This window comes from Hyposmocoma kahamanoa, unplaced genomic scaffold (genome assembly GCF_003589595.1).
Source record: "Hyposmocoma kahamanoa isolate Upper Pololo Valley unplaced genomic scaffold, ASM358959v1 63, whole genome shotgun sequence".
NCBI classification, from domain to species: Eukaryota; Metazoa; Arthropoda; class Insecta; order Lepidoptera; family Cosmopterigidae; genus Hyposmocoma; species Hyposmocoma kahamanoa.
The window spans coordinates 15,015,370-15,040,616 of record NW_020653851.1 but is presented as its reverse complement, the minus strand read 5'-3'; the positions used below and the strand labels follow the sequence as shown (position 1 = coordinate 15,040,616).

Sequence of the window (25,247 nt, the reverse complement as noted above, 5' to 3'; positions counted from 1 at the left end):
TATAGTGGCACTTGTAATATTAATATTATCCATGGTGGTTGTTTTATATCATCGTCAAGTCTTATTTTATTTCATTTTAATAGATTTATAATTTTCTTATTGTTTTAATAATTTTTTGTTACAAGAAACGAAAGTAAACCACTATAATTGATCGTTTCTTTTTTGTAGAACTAAGTGAACATCACGAATTCGTCATCGTTTAGCTGTTGACCGCTAGATGGCAGCACATTGATTAAAATTGCAATATAAAATCAAAACGTCATAACTTGCAATGACAGGTATTGAACTTTCAACGATGAGCGTTGGCTCAGGGTAAAGATTAAATTCTATGTCAGATTTGATTAAAGAAAAAACTACTAGAGATGCAACCACAGAAGAAAAAACCAATGGAAGTGCCTTAAGCCTCAATTACTATCAGAACCGCTGTTGCTAAACGTCACATGAACATAGTATGTTAAATACTATAAACTCTTTATATGTAAGCAATAAAGTTTACAAAGAACCGATTGATTCGTATCATATATTAATAAAAGAATTGAGTTTTTAATCTATTCATACTTCCTGCTAAATAGGTAACGTTAGATGAAAAGAAACAAATTTGTAAGATTTTTATTTTATATTGTTAATAATATCATCCAGCTTCAAATTCCGGTTTTGAACTTGAATTATTACCGGAACTAGAAATGTTTGTAATCTCTTCCTTCCAATAAAAAAAATCATTAGAGATGACACCGTTGCACAAATAATTAATTACTGGTATTTTTATATTGGTTTGAAACTTCTACTAAATTGGTAATGGTTGGTTTTTAAAAGCCTTTGTTTATTCTAGCAATAAATATACGCATTAACATGCTGAAAAATGTTAATAATTCTATCTCAGACTAGGAAATTTCCTGTAAGAAAGAACTGAGAACTTGTCTATATAAATTACGTTCCATTCATTCTGAATGTAAATTATAAAGACTTACGGACTTACTATTCAAGTGCATTGCACCCAATGATCTTATACACAAAAGATATTTAGCAATATAAATTGATATTTGTTTTACTTCAAGTTAAAACTTTAAAGATACTGTAGCTTTGAGTGTTAGTTAAAGAGTTTTAATTGCACTACGTATTAATAGTGGGAGCACAGAACGATAAATTTTTTTATGATAATGGCGCAACTGGCTGTTCAACTCTAAACTACAAATTTGAAAAAATGGTTCCCTATTTTCTATTGAGAAAAATATTTTAAAATAAATAATATTTAAAATTTAAACTTAAATAAAATATTTAAAAATATTCATGTAAGTAGGTTTTACGAATTAATTTATAAGACCTTGATGAGTTAGTTGTGCTTTATGTTAGCAGTACACAATATATTGTTATAGCGTGTTAAAACGCCTGCCAAAAATACTCAGCAATTCTGCAGTGAATGGTTTGTTATGTATTTCAGGCTCTTAAATACCAGGCACTACAAAAATCATAACCTACTCAGTTTACTTGTATTTAGACATGGCAATAACGGCTGTTTATCAATAATGAATTATACTGTTCTGCGATTTTTAATGACTGTTATTGTAAACTGTAGTGATAACCTGTTATTTCGCTGTTATGTAGTTTTGCATACATACGCTCGTGCTTTTAGTTCAACTATAATGAATCTAGCTAGATTAACATTATTTAAGTTAATTGTTTAAGTTCAATTAGAGTGTATACAAGGACATTATAAAATAGTTCAAATGCTAAAATTTTGTTTGTGTATATTATGTAACATCTGAGACGGTTAAATTATTTTTATTATATAATCATTATTATTATAAATGAAATACTTTATTAAACACAATCATAAAATACTGTAAAAAAAGGAGGTAATTACAACAGCTCTGAATGCAAGTAACATGGTTGTGAAAATATGTTCGATTTAGGTATGTGTTAGTTGTCGCATTCATTTGGTCGTTTCTTGAATGCGTCACAAACTGCATTCATAAGGCCATCAGTGTTTTTCAAGTTTCCGCTATTGATGAGAAGGTAAGGCACGTAGCGTAGGTGTTGTTTCTTCGTTTCTTCTTCATAATGTTTGAGCAAATCCATGGCACGTTCACTTTTGAAGCAATTTGCGATGGCTTCAACGTCTATTTCAAGTAATCGTCCGCACTGTAAAATAAGTCGGTCTTTTTCATCATCATACATAGATCTAGGCTTTATAATAACTATTTATAATGTTAATTGATGAAAGTAGTTCTTTAAAATTATAAAACAGATATAAGTTCTAGATATAAGTTCAGGTTAGTTTTTTATTGTGGTGCCAAGCTAGTTTATAGATATATAGATAGATAAACACGTCATTCACTAATATGACACAAATATAGATTAAACACAGAAGTAAAAACATAACATGATTGTCATGGCAGTGAAAGGGCGCTGACTCAGCACGGGTATGCCAGAGTTTCCTAAGAAGCTGATTTTCAGTCAAGACCAACGAGAGGGTTTTAGTTATGTGTAGGCAAAAACATAACGACTATGAGTAAAGTTATACATTGTAATAATATACATAATAAACAGTAAAGAGTTCATCTAAAATAACCTATTAGACATTTAAGCGCATGTGCCAATGTGGATATAATGATACAAGTACACCAAGTAGGGTAGACCGGGTACGGTTGAAACAATTTCGCTTGTATCGTCCGTAGTATTGCCATTTATGAGCCCATCGTTGATGAAGTTATATTAAATACAAGAGCGTGTTTCTATCTAACAATGGACAGTGGTAATTTAGCACCCGATGTGTTATTTTTAGTACAAGATCAAATTTAAACAATAAGGCCAATTTGTTTTAACCGTCCCCATACCAGAGTCGGTTGAAACAGTGAGTGGGGTCGGTTGAAACGCAAACAAATAATGCAAAGTGTAATATTATACCACGTTTATTAATTATTATAGCACCGTTTGCCGTCTCCAAAGATACTTCTAAATTAACTATATTTTAGTCAGCCTTTTCACACAACTTAAAAGATTCGTAATCAGTCGTCTATGACACAGTTTACAATTCGTGTATTGTATCCATTTTTCTCCGGGCTTACTCTTTGCAAACGCATACAAATAACAAGGCAGTACCACTTTCTCTTCTGAAGATTCCATTCCTGTTGTGTAGTGGTGTTTTTCCTTTTTGTGGTATTTCTATTAAGTACATTTTTCTCCACCAATCTTTTCCTAATTTGCTTTGCTTGCGTCGGTTTCAATCTGCTTTCATGTCTCTGTCCCTCTGTCTCTGTCTCTTTCATATGTCCTTTCTTATCTCTTCTTTCTCTGGAGTATCAGTGTGAATTGTAGACTTTCTGGTTTTCAGCCTTCTGTTTGCTTTTTTCCGGGGAGCTTTCGGTAATAGTCGTACAGCCTTCGGCGTAAATACAAAAGGAGTGCCAGAAGGAAATGCTTGAACACGTATGTAGAAGGGTTTAGGCTAAGTTTGATGAATACTGCTGCTATGAAGTCTAGATGGTGCATTCAAAGTTTCCGGACCTTCAAATAAAGTTTTCCTGTTCAATTCTCGGGACTGGTGAACTCTTTCGAATATTGGTAGCCAGTTGTTGAGCCACCGTCTCTACTGGTGGTTCATTAATTAAGCGAGAAGGCGATAGTGGAGTAGTTTTATCGTCAGATTTGCCAGTATTCCTTAGAGGAATAGCCTCTGGCTCGGGTATTTTCGGGATTTGGTCAATCTGACGCCAGATGCAAGATGCATCTCGCTTTTATATATCTTAGGAGCGAACAGTGGTTCACTCCATGCTTCTCTGCCACATGCAACGAATCTCGTGCCTTTACTTCCTCGAAGGCATCTTTATACCTCGTTCCGTCGAATTGCGCCCTTGAAGTCTTTCGAAGGTGTCTAGAAAACAAGAATATGAAATAAATTTGTTGTTTCAACCGTACCCACAAAAAATGTTTCAACCGTCGCCAACCTCTCTTTTAGGTATAAAGCCGTTTCTAGTTTGGGTGGCAATAATTACTTATTAAAACTAATCATACTACCCTATTCTACAAGCTTCATTTCAAACACAAAAATAAAGTCAATAGTCAGACTTCAATAATAATCATAATAACTGGAGAAATCTCCGAAGATAAATACTTACTTTTGATTTTCAAAACACAATAAGGCTTCCTATAAACAATTGCAACGCGCGTTGAGCGGTAAACAATGTGACTCGTGTTGGGACTTGTTGTCCGGTTCTTTCGCCCCTTGAACCCCTGACCTTATCTCATATGGTTCGAAAGATATTTGCTCTGTTTCAACCGTCCTTTGTTTCAACCGTACCCAGTTTACTCTACACCTGTAGCAGTAAATTGTGATTGTAAATAGGCTATCAGATATAGACTATCAGAATTGTTAATTAATACAATGACTGTATAATGTTATGTTACATTATTGAGCTGAACATGTTATTTTTCTATCAATGTTCATCAGTAATAATCGTGAGAGAACGCTGTCTCTATTTAAAAGTAATGCAACATTTATTCACCTAACAAAAATACTAACTTGCTCAACAGATCTATTGCGTTCCTTCATTAAACAAGCATTGAATTTTACGTAGTCAGTTGTATTTTTCAGAACATCGATGGCACACGCGTGGCGAGCATTTCCAATGCATTCCTGATGTCCATGGTGACATTTGATTAAGTGTCTTCCGTTCTTGTTGAGAATCTGTGAAAAACAGAATTCTTTTCGCTTACACTTTTTCGCTTGCAGTAGTTTGCGTAGAGCAGTGGTATTCCGTACACCATGTGCCTTTCAAACTTTTGCAAACTTCCACACCACATCTGCAACCGACACTACTGGCTTCAGCATGACTTGACTTGTACAGAGTCGCTTATAGAGTTACCTACAGCATCTTCAATGTCACGTGTTAACGCGATAGCTGTGTGTGATATAGTTAGTGATTGAATTCACACACGTCAATGCTGTGCACAAGTAGCAGAGTCGCGCGCCGCCGCGACAGGCGACGTCACATAAAATCTTATAAGTAAATCTGCTTAATTTATATAGAAATACAATGATATCTCTCATCTTAAGATCGTAGCTTCAATAGCCGAAAAGTTTAATTTGAACCCTCATCGTATTACGGAAATTCAGAACTTAAAGAATGATTCAATTAGAAACTAGCGCCACCTTTTCATGTAACAGAATTTGAGCGGGATAGGCACATAGTTGCAGTAAAGGACATTCTATGCTAATCTAAAGTTGAAAAATACTTGCATTACTACAACGAAACTACCTACATACCTTTGATCCTCCAAAGGGATAAGTATGAACATCTATATAGTTATTCAAATTCTGTACAACAGGTAAGAATTCTGTTCTGTAAGTGGAAATGCTGCGTGGGCAAAGACTTTCGTAATAAAAGTCGATTCTTACGATGTCCTGCTCCTGTAAATTTATTTCATATGACTTGTTTAGAAGTTGAAAATTATTTTAATTTAATTAATTGTATTTATTGTATAGGAAAGCCAACATGATGCATACACAACAATAGCAATTACACGCTACAGGTTGGAAACTTTAAAGGTACTTTTGGTGTATAGCTACAATAGTAGCAGTAGATTTTTGCTCTATTATATTATATTTTTACTTAAATAAACTGAACTCCTTCGCCGCGGATAAAGCCGGAAGGGTTTTTGTGAGCGAAGCTTGTAACACACTCAACATAGCCACGCACCAGGGAAACCCTGTGTCGCGGGTGCCATGGAGACAAGCATAGACAACCACAAATTTTCACCCAAACTCACTAGAGAAATAAATGTAGGCCATACAAATATTTCTCCCGGCCCGGGAATCGAACCTGGGACCTCTGCGTGGCAGTCCGACAAGGTAACCGTTCGGCCACAAAGGCAGTTAGTTAGTAAATAGGTAAGTATTTTTTCTGTATTTTGGTCAATAAACAAAAAAAAATTATACTGGTTAACATAGCAAGCTATACAGATTCAAGAACGTATAAATTAAACAATTACACTGTATAATTATAACCAACATTTTATTTCACAAATAAATATATGTTAATAATAAATTGGTATTTATACAAGTTTGTAAACCAGGACTTAAAATTGAAGTCGTCTGGCTCGGCTACGTCAAGTATTAGTAAATACTATACACAAATGATTACCTACCTGATGTATCGCTTCTTCGTTTTTCTCAGTTGTATTGACGCGGTAATCTGAGAAAAGGAAAAAAGAAACACGGATTAAAGAAGTAAAACTGAAGACATCGTTTGAGCAAAACTATGTAATGGTTTATGCGTGTCACATCTGACCTTGAAACTCTTATAGAGGGAAGGGTGTAGCCCATAGCCCAATTGCACAATGCATGGGAGTTTAGGAATTCACGTTTTCGATTTTCAACTTTGAATATGTCGATTTCCTTTCGAGGTTTTTCTTCACGTTTAAAGTGGATGTTGGTGTACGTGATTTGATTACACTCAATGGCAGCAGCTCTTCCATTTTGACTCGGTTTTACCAACAATATTATGTTTTTTGAAAAAGGAAATAAGTTTTTAACTTTACAACGAAATTTCGTTGTGGTCTCTTTTCTGCCAACGAATACTCGCGTACAACAGGGAGACTTTTTTCACATCACGATATTTTACATGAAAATTCTACCAATTAACTCGAAGAAATTTGGGTTCACATAATTATGGAATGTAGTTTAAAACAGTTCAGATATTGTAAACTAAAGAATGTATATAATACAATATAAATATAACGTACAATGCGATGCAATGTGCCAGGCAACCACGCCAATTACCTGATCCCAAACTCACGAATTTCTTGTATTATGAGTACCAGAGCAACAGTATTAACTCAAGGGCACTACCCAGAACAACCAGGCGAGAATCAATTTATAATAGTTAATTTCCCAAATTGGTCCTACAGGGAATCGAACCCGGTACCTCCTCATTCAGCATTCGCAGTGAAAACAGTTGGGTATTATGTAACTTACCACATCGAATGTAGTTTATAGTCAAAAGTAATAAGAGAAAAATTGAACGACTCATTTTTCTCAAAATACAAAATAACACAATTTGCAGGTCGATACAATTGAGTAGCGTGACCTGGTTTATATACAATATATAACAGGAAAGGAAATATAAACAAGAGTTAATTTTGCAAATTAACGTGTTTATTTCCCTGTATAAAGGTAAATTAAATACGTATATTTTTATTTATAAGGATAAACTTATTACTTAAGTCACGTCTAAATAAAAAGAAATACATTTAATTAAAGCGTATTTATTTCAACTTATCTCATGTTTAGTAAACATGCAAGTTTAATTTCCTGTTCTATTATCAAAGTTTAGGTAGAACACGAGTTAATTTTGTTTCTAAATTACTTAAGTAAACACTGAATAACTTAAAAATAGTTTCCATTTATATACATGGGAAAATACAAATTTTCGTTCAACAGAGGTTAATGACACAAAGGTTAACATAACAAATAATTGGTGCTATTATTAATGTCCTCCTATCCTACTATGTTTCGAATTTATTTATTACCAATAATAGCCACGAACGTGTGTCAGTTTGATGTCATTCACAATGATTTCTATACAATTTGTCCTTTATCATAAACACACTACTCGTAAATGATTATCACTAGTATCAGGTTTCTTACCACGGTATGACTTCTTTTTATTTTTTTATTTTTTATTTTTTTTTATATATGTAAACAATAGGTGCATGACACTATTCGTGTCATGCACCTATTGTTTACATCGGTAATGAAGGTGTTAATAAAAAAAAAAAATGTTTTCTATAATATTTAGATATCAATTTTTGTTCTTATACACGCTTGTGGTGGGTTCTTGAACGCAGCGCATACTTTGTCCATCAGGCGATCCTGTGGTTGTAATACCTTGCCATTCACGATAGTATAAGGCATCAACTTTTTATCAGTAAGTTTCGCAGTTTCTTTTGCATAATATTTCAGGAGTTCGACAGCGTGGTATCCCTTAGCGCATGTTTTTATTACACTGGAGATGACTTCATTATTACTACACTGAAATAAAAAGCAAATTACATGAACTATCTCATTTCAGACTGGAGAATTCTCAGTAGGTAAATATAGTAATGATTTATAGCCAGCTCTCTATTAATCATCTTTATACCACTCTTAAGGAGATGCGTGTCCCAGGTTGCATTTTCTTACCTACACTTTGTTATTCTATCACAGTAGTAACTTCTCTGCTTCCTGTAGCGTAACATCTGAGTTGTGCACAGAGTTGTAAAATTCCATACTTTTAAGGAGTATAAGTCTTGTTCCAAATTTAGCAAATTCACATACACAAAACAAATCTGAGTGGCGTCTAAATGATACCTGATCAGCTGCTTGGTCTGTAGAATCCCACGCCATCAAGCAAGAATTGTAAGGTACATAAAACGACTTATCAGGCAAATAGTAAATAGCACAGGCATGAAGTCCATTGCCATAACATTCGGCCCTACCGTGCTCACATTGGAATGTGACGTTTTCGTCGTTCTGTGTCATCTGTTGAGAAAAAAATCTGTGTTACAGAAAGAAATGAAAATAAGAAAATTAGGTAGGTCATGAACAAGTAACTATATGTAGGCTAGTAATTAATACTTTATATGTTATCTTGCATATTGTATTTCCCTAAATTGAAATTATTGTTTAGCTAATTTTCAATGCAATCACCAACTGATTACGATATTTATGGGACTGTTTTGTCGATCTTTTGTACAAATTACTGAATCACTGAGACGTTTACTTTATTATCTACAGGATATGGAACCTTGCAATCTTGCGAAAATAGAACTAAACTCATTTCTTTATCTCAATCAGCGGACGAACAATGTTAAAAAAATCAAGAATACTGTCATCATTTCAGTGTCCAAAAGTTACATGCACAAGAACCATTATTATTATTTATAATGGTTCTTTAGATTCCAATCGTTCGGCCTTTATTATTTTATTAGTACTTACATTAGTTATAATTGGTAGATTATTTTCATTTTATTATCCACCCCGTTTAATTATTCATGTCTTAAAATAGCTTCAAGAACATTGGCTGTGAAACGTACCTTAGTATTACCGTAAGGATAAGTGCGTAGTTCTATGTAATCGTTTAGCTGCTTCACAACGTTTGCTAATTGTCTCGTGTAAAACTTTTTACAATCTTTGCATCGACTTTCGTAGTATTCGTCGATTCTTACTTTCTCCCAACCCTATTAAACAAATAAGTATTATGCAATGCATAAAATTAATTATACGGACGGAATCCACCGATATGCATCGGTATGCAACGGAATACACCTGTATCCTCCGGAATGTGGATTCCGGCATGCGCTGCAATCTACCGACATGCGACAGAATCTACCTGCATGACCCGGAATCCAGCGGTATGCGCTGAAATCCACCGGCATGTGACGGAATCTACCTGTATGCGCCGGAATCTACCGGTGTGGGTCGGAATCCATTAGTGGAATCCACCCGCTAGTGGAACAGATTCAAATCCGAGCGACCGCTGACATGTCGGCGGATGCTGCGGCGTTCCAGTGGACTCTGCAATACGCCGGTGGACACTCGCGGTATCATAAGGGATATCCTCATCAGTATGCGCTGGCGGACAAAAGATTTCTCTTCGATGCTCCCTCTCTCCGTCCGCTGTTTTGCGCTGGCCCTTACAGTATAGCAAGATGGTACGTCATTCTGGGTGTTTATTAACATGAGTCTATTTTTGGTACGGATAAGGACTACTGCTTGTGAGAAGGTAACCTGCCTCGATATGCAAACACCCTAAAACAAATATTGTAATAAATAAAGCCCTTGATACCTGTAGTACCATTGCAGTATTCCGGCAATCTAAAAGAAAATGATTAAAATATCAAGGTGTAAATAACAATTTGAACTAAATTGTCCAGAGAGGTAAGTTCCAGAACTTACCATAGTAGTTGAAAATAACATCCAACTGATTAGATGAAGCATTTTTTCTCAGCATTAAAATACACTTCGAGTTGAATATTAAGTTGTTTATATGTTAGTTGAGTGGAAGGGTGTTATTATTAATAGCTTTTGTACTATTAAAAATGAAAATAAGTAACAATATAAGTACACAGTTGATTTGGTGTGATTCAATAATGTTGAACAAATAAGTAAATGTTTGTGGTGTTCTTTTACGTGTAAATAGCAATTAAGAGGGGAATGCCCAAAACGCAATAAAAATATCAGCACGTATGTACGTACTATTAATATTAGGGGATAAAGTATGAAATTGCCGTTTTATTGCAATAGGTTCTTTGAATTTTCATAGAATCTTCATGGTTTGAGGTTTTCGAATGAAACTTTTTTCAAATGGTTTCTGTGATTTTTTTTTTAAATTTGAAACATTTGACTATCGACTTTCAATTGTTTTTGTTATTCAATTTAGACAAGAAAGATGGATACTGCGAAAATTCGAGTGATTTTTGAATACGAGTTCCGACGCGGAACTAACGCGGCAGAAACAGCCCGCAATATCAATGCTGCGTTTGGAGAGGGGTCTACTAATGAACGCACCGTGCGATTTTGGTTTAAACGCTTTCGTGATGGAAATTTCGACTTAAAGAACGAGTCACGAGGAAGACCGCCCACACAGGTGAATAACGATGAATTAAGAGAGATAGTGGAAGCCGATCCTAGTCAAACTACACAGGAATTAGCGGCATGGTTTAACGTTACCTTACCCACAATATTGACTCACTTGCGTCAAATCAATAAAATAAAAAAATACGAAAAATGGGTGCCTCATGATTTGACTGATCTGCAGAAAGAAACGCGTGTTGAAACTTGTGTTGCCTTGTTGAACCGGTACAGAAATGAAGGAATATTGGATCGAATTGTAACATGTGATGAAAAGTGGATTCTTTATGATAACCGGAAAAGAAAAATGCAATGGCTGACCCCAGGTCAAATGCCACAACAGTGTCCTAAAGCAAAACTTACCAATAAAAAGGTAATGGTAACTGTTTGGTGGTCTCAGCATGGTGTTATTCACTATAGTTTTCTCCGATCTGGTCAAGCAATAACGGCAGATGTCTATTGTGCCGAACTCCGAACCATGTTGACAAAACTAGCAGTAAAACAGCCCCGACTCATGAATCGATCTTCACCATTATTGCTCCACGACAACGCGAGACCTCACACAGCACGAGAAACCATTTTGACCCTTTAGGAACTGCAGTTAGAAACCATTCGTCATCCTCCGTATTCACCAGTCCTTGCTCCAACGGACTACCATTTTTTTCGTGATTTGGACAATTATCTACGTTACAAGAAGTTTTCTTCCCAGGAGGCAGTACAAAATGCTTTCACACAGTTTGTGCAGTCTAGATCGTCGGAGTTCTATCGCAAAGGCATTAATAACCTTCCCATTAGATGGCAGCAATGTATAGATAATAATGGCAACTATTTTGATTAAATAAATTTGTTAAAAATTTAAAAAATAAACAATTTAGATTTTCAGTACAAATCGGCAATTTCATACTTTAACCCCTATTATTAATAGTACATACGTGCAAATGCGTAGTCGTCGTTACGCAAGCGGCATAGAGCTAAATGTAAATCTTAAGTAATAATCGTAATATAATAACAACGCACATACTCAACATAGCCCCGCACAAGGGAAACCCTGCATCGCGGGTGGCATCGACCCATACATAGACAACCACAGAAATAAAGGTAGCCCATACCAATATTTCTCCCGGGCCGGGAACCGCACCTGGGACTTCTACGTGGCAGTCCGGCATTGTAACCGTTCGGCCACGGAGGTAGTTGTGGCGTGTTTGCCCTTTATCATTTATGATAATATAAAGAAAACTTTTAGTTATTTGTTTTACATTACTTACTTGCATTCTTATGTGAAAAATAAATTATATAAAATGTACAACTATCAGACATAACCATAACTATAAAACATAAATTTAGTACCAGTAGAGCTCCTTGTGAAAGAATTCGCCCAGGGTAGGTCCAAGTACTGCCACCTTATAATTATTTCTACCGCAAAGCAATAATGTGATCATTATAACGTTTCAGTTTTGAAGGGTAGGTAAGGGTGCTGGTGAAATTACAGGCACATGGGACTCTTTAACTTACGTCTCAAGGTAACAAGTGCAGTGGCAGTGCCCCTCAGGTCTTTGCGATTTAAAGCTCTGCGGAGCACTGTATTCAAAGCACAAAAGAAGTGTATAAGAGCTATATTTAGTATTTCTCGCACGGACAGCTGCCTGCCCTATTTTCAAAAATATAATATACTAACGTTACCATCGTTGTATATTCTAGAATCCTTATTATTTGTCAAAGCTAACCCCAATCTATTCAATAAAGTTATGGAAATAAGACGTAGGAATAGAAGAGATAATGATGAAGTATCTATGCTGCCACATATAACCGCGTTAATGTCAAAAAGTGTGCTCTATATGCTGCCAAGATTATATAATATAGTCCCGACATCCATTTTTTTAAGAAAAAATATAAACAGTATTTAAATGATAAGTGTTTTTATAATGTAAATGATTATATGAATACGAGATGGATTTAGGACTAATTTGAAATAGTGTCTAGTAATCTGTATGTAAATAATTTTAACACGTAGTATAAGTTATTGTTTGTATTTTATGTAATTTTTTACATGAGTATTATTTTTATGGAGGTGTAAAAATGTAGATTATGTAAGTTTGACATTTCACGTGCTTATTTTGGCTCTATTTTTGACATTGTTAATTTTTACTGTATTGATCTCTACATGTTTACTCCTACTATAATTTATTTTTATTTTTTGACTATTTTAAATATAATACTTTGAACATTATGCGACCACCACTAGTCATATTTGTATATTTTGACGAAACTGGTTGTAGTAGCACTGGAATGTATTATTTAAGACCTAATTGAAATTAATTTATTGTACCTACTGCCACAAATAAATCAATCTTTATCTTTATTTCAACATTAGATTATAATTAAACCCTGAGGGTCGAACGGTTGCAATCCCGCCACATTATATATAGTTTAGTATTCTAGTATATAAGAATAGTATTCTAATTCGCTTGTAGTGAGTGCACTAAATTCCACTTATTTATCAAAACAAAAATCTACAAAAAAAAGGAGAGTATAATATAGGTCGAAAGCTAACTGTAGAGCACAAAATCTTCCCAATAAACCTTTCGGACCTAATGGAAAAAAAATCCGAAAGGTGGCAACGGTGGCGTGTCCCGAATGCAGAATTCAACACAAAGTATCATTTTTCTCAAAATTGAAACCGTACATCAATGTTAGACTTTAGTTTACGAATAATAAATTAGATGACAGTACTTTTAATCTGAAATTCACAATAAACTAGACAATAGTTTATCTCAATACCAAGACGGCTGCGTGTCCCAGGCTTAAGCGGGAATTCGGTGGTAGTTACTAATCACACTACACATCAGAAGTGAACCATTTTAAAAGCTTCGCAATTAGTTGGTATTATTCGTCCATCACGCCCCTGCGGCTGGAGAGACAGGTGGATGATTTGTTGTCGATTTTAGGACTTTTTGCGTGTAAATACTTAATACGGTGGATTTGGTCCATTTTGATTTTTGAATTCGGTGAATATGATATTTCAAAAACTAAATTTTATAGTTGTATGCAATATTTTTTACATCACTACTAGTTTCCCACTGAAAATGAATAAGGAAAATCAAAACAGAAGACAAAAATTGGAAATCAAGAAGATGAAGAAACGTGCTACAAAAGCAATGATAAAAAGCGATCCGATCATATATGAAAGGTTTAAAGAAAAAGATAGACAGAGGTATGCGAAGCAAAAGGCTGAAGAAAAGATTTTGAAGCTGCATGAATTACCTCGTCATATATAAAAAGCAATGAAAGATGTTAATCGTACAAGTTTCCAAAAATTTATTGGTTTTGTAGCTACAGATTACGTTCTAATTTTTTTTTTAAAAAAAAAGGTGTGAAATATTAGTGTGATTGAAAAAAAGGCTGAACAGCCACCATGAAAACTGATTTTAATTAATAGTCATAAGATGAAACTGATGACGAGATTTATGAATAAATTTTACTTTTTAAAGCCTGATTTCATAGTTAGTCATATTAGGAAATGTTTATATAGACTATTGAATGTTTTTATTGCTTTTCATAACATTTTATACAAAAATTATGCCTTTTGTTAAAAAATCCTGATTTCGGTAGTTGCTGAATTCGGTGGATCAAATATGTCATTAACTGTTAAGAATCTAGTTACCCAAATAACGGAATCTTATGTAAATTTGAGTTCTTTTTCCTTCGCGCTCAATGTTTTTCCGGAAATTAAGAAAAAAAAATCGAACACCTAAGTCAGAGAATCTAGCACTTCTTGGAAAAATGCCCTTATAGTAACATAACTGCTCAATACCCTGTGCAAACAGTACAAAGAAAACTATTTTATCCGTAATCGGTGGCTAAGGGAACTATTTATAAAAAGCAACCCCTAGAGTTTTTTCTTGTTTTTAACGGTCTTCAAAAAGAGGAGGAAATTCTCAATTCGACTGCATTTTTTTGTGTGTATGTTACGTTATTATTCCGACATTCGTGAACCGATTTCGATGATTCTTTTCTTGTTAGAAAGCCTTAGTTGTGGTGTCATTTAAATTTGAAGAAAATGTTCCACCTCTAAGGGTGGCAAACTAGGGGATGAATCCGCTTTATTGGATTTAACCCACTTTCCTTTAACCGATTTCAATAAAACTTGGCAAATAGATGTAATTCCACAAACTTTTTAGATTTTTTTTCATAAAAAAATATTCACAGACGAATCTGAATCTGGCTGACGTGTATGTGACATGTAACATATGAAATGAATAGATTTTGAATATGACTTGAACAAATTCAGCCTACGATATTTTTTATAAGCAAAATGTTGAAACATTTAAAATTTGCTGTTAATAAGTGTACTTTTAATAATTATATTAATTAACAAGTTGATTGTTTAATTTCTTTTTACATAGACAATTTTTTTGACAGTTTCTAAATAATTAAAATAAGTACTAAATTCGTTTGTACCTCCATCAATGAGAACTTTTGAGTAGGCACAAAAAACAGAATTACTAGATATAGTTATATGACGATCTATGATCGTACCGTTATTTTAAAACTAAATAACGATCCAGAATATATTTTTTTATGATTTAATTGTCCGATATTGTGCTTGAAGAGTAAAAAAGAGATTTGGTCCAAAAAGGAAGTTGCGAGGTTTTAAAATTTAGACGACGATATTATTGTTTATTTTAAAACCTACTAAATTCCTGGCTAGTACATTAATTTGAAGTTAGTCATGTAGAAATATTTAAAAAAAATCTTTTCCATGTTATATTATGATGGGAAAGTGCCACTTAGGTCGTTTGGGTATCATGTCACACAGACATTTCGGGTAATGAACGTGCGTTAACGAGGCTGTTTCTTGTGGCGACACAGCGCATTATTTTAATTATTTCCATGATCTTTCCTTTGGGACTCCTTGAGTGAAAAGTAGGTATCATTAATTTAAGAGTAATTTTAGGCTCTAGCTGTGTGTTCCGATAAAGCGATAAAGCAATGGTTTACAAAACAGACAGAGACAGAAGGGTAACATTGTATCCTCTGTCGCATTCATCTTACTGAAATTCGAATTCTTAATAGGGAGTGTGGAGATGTGGGTGTCTCCTTCATCTCTATCGCAAATTGACGTTGCTTTCCCTACCCCCATTTAAACCTTCCAGTTGTCTCTATGGTTATAAATGCATGAGTATCTTGGTACTTGGTGCAACGGGCTGGTATCCGCAACTCGACGACAAAGCGCCTATTTTGCGTAAATGCATGAGTATATTCATATTTACATTATTGTAAATGATGGTAAATATTTATCTATACTGAATTTCTCTCCTTTGTTTTCTTACCCTAAAATTTCCACAGCTTTAGTTAATTAAAATTACTTCACCTATACAGGAAGAAAAAATTTTGAAGAAATGTGAAATACAGCACTGGGGCAGAAAAGTATTTTTAAAAGTATTGTAATGAAATTCAATAAATTGTTACAATGGATGATTACCATAGTTCGAATTAAAAGAACACTTTACGAATAAGTCGCTGCCTTCGAAAGAAAGGAATATATCTTGAATATTTGTTAGGTGTTTCTGTTAAAAAATAATAGTTAAATTGTACGTTTGATATTAAGTACATAGTTTGTTTATGCTAGAAATCCATACCACATGTTTTATACAGAAACTTTCATTGTATTTTAATCAGCCCTTTTTAAAAACACCTTAATTTTGCATTATAACTTAGTAGAAAAAATAAATATTTGTTACTGCATATAAAGGGTAAGGGTATAAACTAATTGAAATTTGACTTTTAATACTTGACTCATGAATAGAACTAAAGGACACACTTTGACTTTTTATTGTAAAAAATAGGTTTATTGATGTCATTTGTGCCCGTTGAGCAATTAACTACAATTATTGAGATAATATATTTCTACAAAAAAATATAGGTAGATTGGTCATTTTTCCTGATTTCGAATATATTGTTAGTAAGTAGTTTCGTACCGAGGGTAGATCACATGCTCTGATGTAAGCAGGAACTATATGTATAGTGCATTCTATTAATTGAAATAGGTTGTGTCTTTTACATTTTTTACATTTCTTGTTGTTGTCCGTTGTTTTTGACTATACGCTAGTTTCTAAGTGTTTAATGAGTGGTTCTAATTGATTGCACATATTTAGTACGATACGTAAGCAGCTAGATGGCATTACTTGAATTTTGTCTCGCGCTATCAATGTGTTCAAATTTTGTGAAACAATCTGATGGATTCTTGTATTGAATGAGGTATTTATAGCGTAATAAACCCGGTCTTTGCAATGATAATGAAGTCTTATTGCGTACCTACAACTCACATGGTGCCACTTAGCACTGCGATGTACAATGACAAGTGAAATTGCAAACAGTTGAATCAACAACTTACGTTGAAGTACCTATTCCTAAAAAAATATAAAATAGGTAATAACTTATACTAATTAAATTATTAATTTTAGCTAATCTCGCTCAATAAAACGGCTAATTATATAAGAATAAATCATTACTACTTTGTTCTACCTTATATATTTATTAACTGAAAACATTGACAATCAATGACTGAAAATAATAAAATAGTTACAAACTTACCAAATCTTATAATACAAACAATTATTTTTAGCATTCAGTTTTTCATATTTTATCCAGCACTTATGTGTAAACTAATTGTTCCAAACTATTATTTTTTACATTCCTGTGGTGGCTTCTCGAAGGTAGCGCATACGGAGTCTATAAGGTCGGTCTCGGGATCCATTACTTTATGATTGATGACTGTATAAGGCACGTAAGACATATTCTTTAATTTTTCAGTTTCTTGCGCGTAATATATAACGAGATTGATAGCCTCATCGCTATTGGCGCAGGTTCTAATGGGTTCAGCGTTGAGGTGCAGACGTTGACCACACTGAAATCGTATTTGATAGTTGTGACAATTTTGCTGCAGCAATTTACTGTTTAGCAATATTTTGACTTTTTTCCCTGCTACATAAGTACCTACATACATTATATTCAAAATATAAACTATAGTTAATCATAATTGGTTTGCCAGAGGTTCTAGTAACAGTGCAGCTTCTTGTGAAACAAGTTCGTACACGAAAGTACAGCCACGTTGCCTATTTCTGCTGCCAAGCAGTAATTTCGGTTTTAAATGGTAGGTGCTGGTGAAATTACACGCACACGAATTTCAACTTATGTCTCAGGGTGACGGGAGTAGCGGCAGTGCCTCTCGGATCTTTACGATTTAAAGTTCAGAGCGGCACTGCAACTGTCCATGTCAGGACAACAGCGCGCCGCTTAGCACCAGGCGAACGACTGATTCGTCCCATCAATTGATGTCATAAATAAAAAGGTGATTCAGACATAATAGAAAAGTAAAAATTTTGTTTACTGGTTGACGTACCCCACACTACACACGCCGACTGTTTTTTATTTAGTGAAAGTTAGGTGATTCATCATATCAATATTTTTTTATTGTGTAAGATGATTCTTCAGATTTCTTCATACGAGCCGTCAACTATGGATCTAAATTGCACCAATGTAAAGAAAGTGGTACCTGTTCAGCATCTTTGTCCGTAGACCATTTCTCCATCAAACAGGTGTTAAATGGGACATATTCGGACATTTTTGGCAAATACTGAATAGCACATGCATGTAGCCCGTTGCCGTAACATTCTGTTGGACCATGCTGGCATTCAAATGTGGTCTTGTTGTCATTCTTTTTCATCTGCACATTAAAATTTAGCACTTCAAGTATAACTTTATGACGAGGTGAATAATGGCAATGAATGATCTCATAACTTCTGGTATTTGTACTGTTGAAACAAACGACATTTGTTTCACAACTTTTAGATATTGACACAAAACGTTTTGCTGCTTTTATATAATAATGCAGTATTCCAGAAAAAAATGTGTCGTAAGAGGTTATACTCACGATAAAGTTGCACTTGCTCTGCTCGTCGCTGTATGGTTAGTTTAAAAACATTGTATTCTGCAATACTGCTTTATTGTGTAAAGGCAGCGATTTTTATGCTTCTCATAATACAAATCAATATGCCGATGCATTATCATGTTATATCTTGTTGGTATTTTGGAAAATTGCACCCTTTGACAATTTATCAGGAGAGAAGAAAGAAGAGAGTTTAAGCATTCTGACTTTAACTGAGTGGTATCTTTTTGCATACACCACAGTCGTAAACATGTCAGTACTCATAGTATAATGTAACTTGTTGCTTAAATGTTGTTACGCTGTTATGTTATTTCTGTTTTTATTTATATTAGTCTCTTTTGTGCGTTTTTTATATTGTGGCGTTGTAATAAATAGTTTCTATTGCATTAAATGGTTTCTATTCGTCATCATGAGATCATCATCAGTTCCAAAATGAAAAAGATACCTGTGCGTGTCCGAAAGGATATGTATATAGCTCTATGTAATTCATTAGTTTCTGAACAACAGGAGCTAGTTCTTTTACATAGAATTGTTTACAATATGGGCATAAACTTTCGTAGTATAAGTCTATTCTGACTTTCTCCGGTACCTGTAATTGTAATTACCATCAATTAATAAATTATCGAGTTCTTACGCGGTTTTCGTGATAGTTACGAAAGGAAATGAAATTATTCTTTCGGATCTATTTCGCGGATATTTGTTTTTTCGAACCAACCAACATTTCGGGCCCTTTACAGGTCCCAGTCAGCCATGACCATGGGACCCGAAAAGGGCCCGATAGGATATTTTCTTTGAATAAAAAAATATACACTCTATTTGTAACTGCTTCCGTGGCCGAAGGATTACCATGCGGGTTTGCCACGCATAGGTCAAGGGTTCAATTCCCAGGCCGGGGGAAAGATTTGTATTGCCTACATTTATTTCTCTCGTGAGTTTGTTTGTTGTTGTTGCTGTGTGTGTGTGTTAGTGTGTGCGTTATTTATATCCGAAAAAATATTTTAATTTCCAATTAATAAATTAATTAGGCATTTGGATTCATCGTGCGCTATTCGTCAAACCAAACGGTGTAAATGTTTACCCATTGAAATGTGTTCTAATTCAGTAAATGTGAGGTATATATTTATATATGAATACAAACCTGAAGGTGATCCTTACACAAAGTATTTGTATCATTTGCCTCCGTTGAAAGTGTATCTTCAATCCTATTTGTGTGTATGTCTAAAACAAAATTAAAATATTTGAACATATTGTGAAACGTCTAAAATGTCAAGAAATTCTATACGAACAACACTTACCGCATTGAATAGTGCTGGCAAAAGAAAGTATAAGTAAGAGTAATAAAACATTCATATTTAATGTCAATACGATAGCACTGTATTACGCTAACAATAACTTTGAACAAACTACATTTGAAACAGTGTTTTGAACTGGCAGAGCCACATTAACCCGATATCGTTTATCGGAAGCAAATATAAATAACTATGAGGCGTTATTAACATATTGCGTACACACACTATGTGTGTGTTCACAGTAAATGTATATTTCCTAATATATACACACATATTATATTGATATTTTTACTAATACATACATTTACTAAACACCCTGATGGGTTTGATTGTATTTCAGCAGGTGATCGGACTCGTGATGAAATAACTGCATAAATATTTTTATTATGAACTCCATTTACTTGTGGTACATTCAAAGATATATTTAGAGGAAATTGCGTCACATTTGGAAACGTGATGGTTGCGTCAGTAGTCCGAAAGGACAATTTCCACAAATAACGTTTGCTCGAATTTTCATAACCTTGAAAGTTATTTTGAGAGTAAAATGTCTTTTAAACCTTTTTTTTATCTCTGGGAAACGCGTTACGCGTACCGCTCGGCTCGGGGGGAGCTGCGAGCGGTTATGTGTGACTCCCGGGCTCTAGCCCGGTATACACACTAAAACCCAGCGTTTAACCCCTACCGCCATAGCGAGGCGCCCCTGGATCCGCTTACGCATACTACAGGAACGCCTCGGCGGATGGTCCGCGTGAGCGGACCCCGGCCTTCAGAGAGTGCCCCGGGTCAACACAAAGGCACCCTCACACTTGTGAGCACAGACTTGGAGATAGGGTCCCCCGACCCCTGTCCCCACGGCTCACTACAGCGGGGGAAGAAGGTGGGCGTACTGCCTCCTTCGTCTCCCCAGCCGCCGTCTTCGGAGCGGGTCAGCGAGGGGGTCGTCCTCTCTGAGCCGTTCCGAGGCTTCCTTGTGCGAAAGTACGCTTTCACAGAAGGAGGCCATTGCATCCCAACATCTCTGACTGTCGAGCATCGCGCCCACGATGGTCGATAGCGAGAGATCTCCGCCCACTACCGCGGTCAGGGAGTGCCGCTGGGGGTCCCATGCCGCACATTCTGCCACGGTATGACGCACTGAATCGACGGGAGCGCCACACTCGTGACAGACAGGGGTCGTCTCCCGACCTGCAACCCGGTGCAGGTATTTTTTTTTTTTTTTTTTTTAATTTATTGAGGGACAAACAGTTACATACATGTAAAAAAATACATATTTTAAAATTAACTTATAAATAAACCCATAGTCCCCTAAATATACATTAAATAAACAAAAAGTAGGTAAACAGACATTCTGATACACAACAAACAGCACGGAAGAAAGAAAATTATGCATGTGGTCTATGATAAACAACTTCAAGTTATGAATCGATATAGCCACAGACATATAGACATAACACATACAACATAAAAAAATCGTGCGCAGGAACATCGGAACAGAATAAACATATTAATAAACTGCAAGATTGCACACAGAGGTAACTCACTGTGCTCAGGACCGGTCGTGTCATTACGTAACGGAACACAAATGGTAATTGAATTGAAAAATCATTATTAAATTATTAGCAATGCATTGAGTGAGAAAACAAAATGGTAAATGAAAAGAAATATAGTCTTTGCAATCCATCAGTGAACCAGTTCAGCTATTTCCAAGTTGTGTTATATACAATTTATAATAATAATATTGCTATCACGGCATGCGAGAACCCCGGATAGACTTACATTGGAAATAACATACGAAAACATGGTTTCCACAAGGTAAGCACAATAGTTAACTAATTATATTACAATTAATAATTACTATAAATATAATAAAATGTAACTATAATAAGGTTAATTTCATTTCAGACAATAACATGAATCACAATTAATATTTTTTCAATCAAATCCAGAGATGTTACATGTGAGCATCAAACTTTATCAAGAGGAATGAGAGTGGGTGGCATGCAGGCCAGAAACTTTAGGTAAGAACAAGATATTATACTGCTACTACATACTACTATAGAAAGATTACACATTTTTGATGGTATTACGTAAATTTATTTGTTTTACTGCAGGACTCCTGACTCCATTATAAAGCACAAGAGTCAAGACGGCTCACTTATTACTAGGAGAACCTATAATCCATTTGTATACCTCACAATCATCGACATAATACGCAAACAAGAGGAAACAGTGAAAATACAACAAGACAAGTCACACTACAATAATGGACAACAAAAACAAACAAAGAAATCACAAAAACGGTTTAAACATTATTTATCCATAGTATTAGTTTTATTTTATATAAGTTCAGTGATGTGGTTTTTAAATCTTAATAGCGACTTATCAAATATTTCTATACTCATTAATTTGCCATTATATAAGGTACATGCTCTCTTTATAAAACTATTACTTCCATAGCAGGTCTTACTTGGTTTAATGGCAAATAGTGGTTTTTTACGACTTGTTCTTTCTTGCTTAAAAGGTACACGAAAATAAATTTGTTCCAATAGGAAAGGGGCATCAACCATGTTATGTAATATTTTAAACAAGTACGTGACGTCAGCGATCTCGCGACGTTGCTTCAAGGTGTTAATTTTATGGAATGTAAGGGATGAGTCATAATCTGTATGCTGGTGACCGATTCTATAATCCAAGGATTTAACAAATTTTCGTTGCAAATTTTCAATTTTACTTTGATGAACCTGTTGATACGGATTCCAAACTGGACTTGCGAATTCCAGCCGACTTCGCACGTAACTGTTGAATAATAGTTTATAGGTAGAAGCGTTTTTAAATGGTTTTCCTACGCGTAATATGAAACCCAAAAATTTGTATGACCTATTAACAATCTTATCTATATGGGGGATAAATGAAAGTTTGGAGTCTATTAACACACCCAGGTCTCTAATCTCACTTACGCGATTCAGATCCTGTCCACAAATTTTATATGGGTACGTTATTGGATTTCTTTTCCTTGTAAAAGAAATGGTAAAACATTTATCTGCATTCAGAAATAAATTGTTACTCTTACAAAAATCAACAAAATCATTTAAATCGGTTTGCAGTAACGCAGCATCATTTGTTTCCTTTACAACTCTGTATAACTTCGTATCATCCGCATATAGTAGTACGTTTGAGTGACTTATGGACTTTATCAGATCGTTGACGTAAATAATAAATAATAAAGGTCCCAAATGAGATCCTTGAGGCACTCCTGAGGGTATATTCTTGTATATGGAACGGTAACCACAGAGTGTAACAGCCTGACTACGGTTTTCCACGTATGAACGTATCCATCGGAACAAGTCACCGTGAATTCCGAGCTGCCAGAGCTTAAAAAGTAGTGTGTTATGACAAATTTTATCAAACGCTTTCGCAAAATCTGTATAAATAGCATCTACTTGTGCGTTATCATCCATTGCTGACAGAATAAGCTCCGTAAAAGTTAACAAATTGCTATCCACACCACGCTTTCTACAAAAGTCATGTTGGTTCGGGACAATAACATAATAATAACATAATAACATAATAACGCACACACTTAACATAGCCCCGCACTAGGGAAACCCTGTGTCGCGGGTGCCATGGACACACACATAGAGAACGACAAATTACACCCAAACTCACGAGAGAAATAAATGTAGGCCATACAAATATTTCTCCCGGCCCGGGAATCGAACCCGGGGACCTCTGCGTGGCAGTCCGGTATGGTAACCGTTCGGCCACGGCCAATGACGCGCTGCACAACCCCAAACAGTTGATCAGTAACAATCCTTTCCTGTATCTTGGCGAAATGGCACAGTTTGGAAATCGGCCGATAATTAGTGACATCCTCACACACGTTACCCTTAGGTATAGGCGTTATCCAAGCATACTTCCAGACTTGAGGCACGCAACCACTGCTAAAAGATAATTTGAAAATGTGAGTGAGGGGATAAGTCAGCGCATCAGCACACTTGCTAATTAACAGAGGATGTATCCCATCCGGCCCCACACCCTTATTGACGTTAATTTTTTTTTTAAATATTTGTTTACCAACTTAAGATGAATCTCGACGGAACCAATATCCAAAACTGTGTTTACGGGAGCGCCCCATTGATTAGGCAGCGATTGGCTAGTATTATTTACAAAAACCGAATGAAAGTGTTCATTAAAGAATTCACAAATTTGCTTCCCATTGCTACTACTTTTTCCGTTAAAGGTCATCGTTTGCGGTAACCCATTATTAGCCTTAATAGCTTTGACATAGGTCCAGAAATACTTAGAGTTTGTTTGAATTTTATTTTCTATATACTGTATGTAATTATTGTAACATTCGGTTTTCATGCGATTGGCTCTTTTTCTCAGAACACTGAAACTTTGATAATCCAAGGGATTCCCATACAACTTCCACAGTTTGTGATATTTTCTTTTTTCATTCAAAAGTTTTCTTAAGGGCTTAGTATGCCATACAGGAAAGGACTGCGAAGATCTGATAATCTTTCGAGGAACAAACTTTGTAATACAATTCCTTAAAATGTAGTAAAATTTCGAAATACATTCCTCTAAGCTTAAAGCTTTAAATTTTTCAGGCCAGTCTATGTTTGTAAGTTCCTTATTAATAGAAAGAAAATCTGCTGCACAGAAGTTATAATTATAGGTGGGTACTGAATTTAAAGACTTAAAGTTATTAATATTCAAACAAATTTCTATTGACTTATGATGGATATCCTCTTGGGTTAACGGTTGACAGCAACTCGTGACATTGCAGTTAATATTACTCATCACTAGGTCCAAGATTCTGTTATTGGTGTTATAAGCACCATTAAATTGTTGTAGATTAGTGAACGCTAAAAAATCTCTCAACGATCTTACAGCATAGTCACCACCTTTTTGTAGTAATTTGCTGAAAGTGCGAGTCTCCTGCCAAACCGCTTCAGAAACATTAAAATCACCCACAATTAAAAATATATCATTTGGCCGATTATTAAATATATCGCTAGCACAATTAAAAAATGCTTCCAGAGCGTCACGGTAGCCTGGCCCATGTGGTATGTAAACACAGGCGATGTTTAAACATCTATTACTACTACCTGTATTTAGGGGTATGGATAGCCATACGCAGTCGGAAGCAGCGCGCGGTGGCGTCGGCCAGTTCCGTCGCAGCGGCATCAATGTAGTGCGCACTGCAACCATGACTCCACCGCCACGCATCGCACCGCTCTCCTCGTGCGAGCGGTCACAGCGAAACACAAAGTACCTACTATCAAAATACTCTCGGTCGTAAAAATCAGGTGTTAACCAGGTTTCAGTCACACGTATAAAATCGTAGTCAGTTATAGCTATCTGGGATAGAAAGTCGTGGGATTTCGTACGTAAACCC

The 25,247-nt window shown here is 35.2% G+C and overlaps 3 protein-coding genes and 1 long non-coding RNA gene across 5 annotated transcripts; 1 reads left to right on the top strand and 3 right to left on the bottom strand.

The window, feature by feature from the left end:
• Positions 1 to 1,852: 1,852 nt before the first annotated feature.
• On the bottom strand, positions 1,853 to 7,082 carry LOC113230359 (GILT-like protein 2). The gene is made up of 5 exons (XM_026464258.1): positions 6,974 to 7,082; positions 6,145 to 6,191; positions 5,264 to 5,407; positions 4,520 to 4,684; positions 1,853 to 2,139 (listed from the first exon to the last, which is right to left on the bottom strand). Exons 1-5 carry the CDS (start codon positions 7,026 to 7,028, stop codon positions 1,918 to 1,920), a joined length of 633 nt encoding a protein of 210 aa, XP_026320043.1. The 5' UTR covers positions 7,029 to 7,082; the 3' UTR covers positions 1,853 to 1,917.
• A 669-nt stretch (positions 7,083 to 7,751) lies between these two features.
• LOC113230454 (GILT-like protein 1) lies at positions 7,752 to 10,231 on the bottom strand. 2 transcript variants are annotated; one of them, XM_026464395.1, is made up of 5 exons: positions 9,935 to 10,231; positions 9,825 to 9,853; positions 9,073 to 9,216; positions 8,348 to 8,518; positions 7,752 to 8,029 (listed from the first exon to the last, which is right to left on the bottom strand). In XM_026464395.1, exons 1-5 carry the CDS (start codon positions 9,987 to 9,989, stop codon positions 7,793 to 7,795), a joined length of 636 nt encoding a protein of 211 aa, XP_026320180.1. In that variant the 5' UTR covers positions 9,990 to 10,231; the 3' UTR covers positions 7,752 to 7,792. The 2 variants fall into 2 exon arrangements, with proteins under 2 accessions (XP_026320180.1, XP_026320181.1); XM_026464396.1 differs by lacking the exon at positions 9,825 to 9,853 and having other exon boundaries at positions 9,935 to 10,226.
• Positions 10,232 to 17,168: 6,937 nt separating this feature from the next.
• On the bottom strand, positions 17,169 to 20,030 carry LOC113230083 (GILT-like protein 1). Its single transcript, XM_026463837.1, has 5 exons — positions 19,853 to 20,030; positions 19,696 to 19,775; positions 19,003 to 19,146; positions 18,165 to 18,335; positions 17,169 to 17,516 (listed from the first exon to the last, which is right to left on the bottom strand). The coding sequence occupies exons 1-5, from the start codon at positions 19,905 to 19,907 to the stop codon at positions 17,292 to 17,294; spliced, it is 675 nt and encodes a 224-aa protein (XP_026319622.1). The 5' UTR covers positions 19,908 to 20,030; the 3' UTR covers positions 17,169 to 17,291.
• A 1,492-nt stretch (positions 20,031 to 21,522) lies between these two features.
• On the top strand, positions 21,523 to 22,092 carry LOC113230084. Its single transcript, XR_003310455.1, has 3 exons — positions 21,523 to 21,658; positions 21,749 to 21,864; positions 21,958 to 22,092. It is a non-coding gene; the product is annotated as an uncharacterized LOC113230084 (long non-coding RNA).
• Positions 22,093 to 25,247: the final 3,155 nt, after the last annotated feature.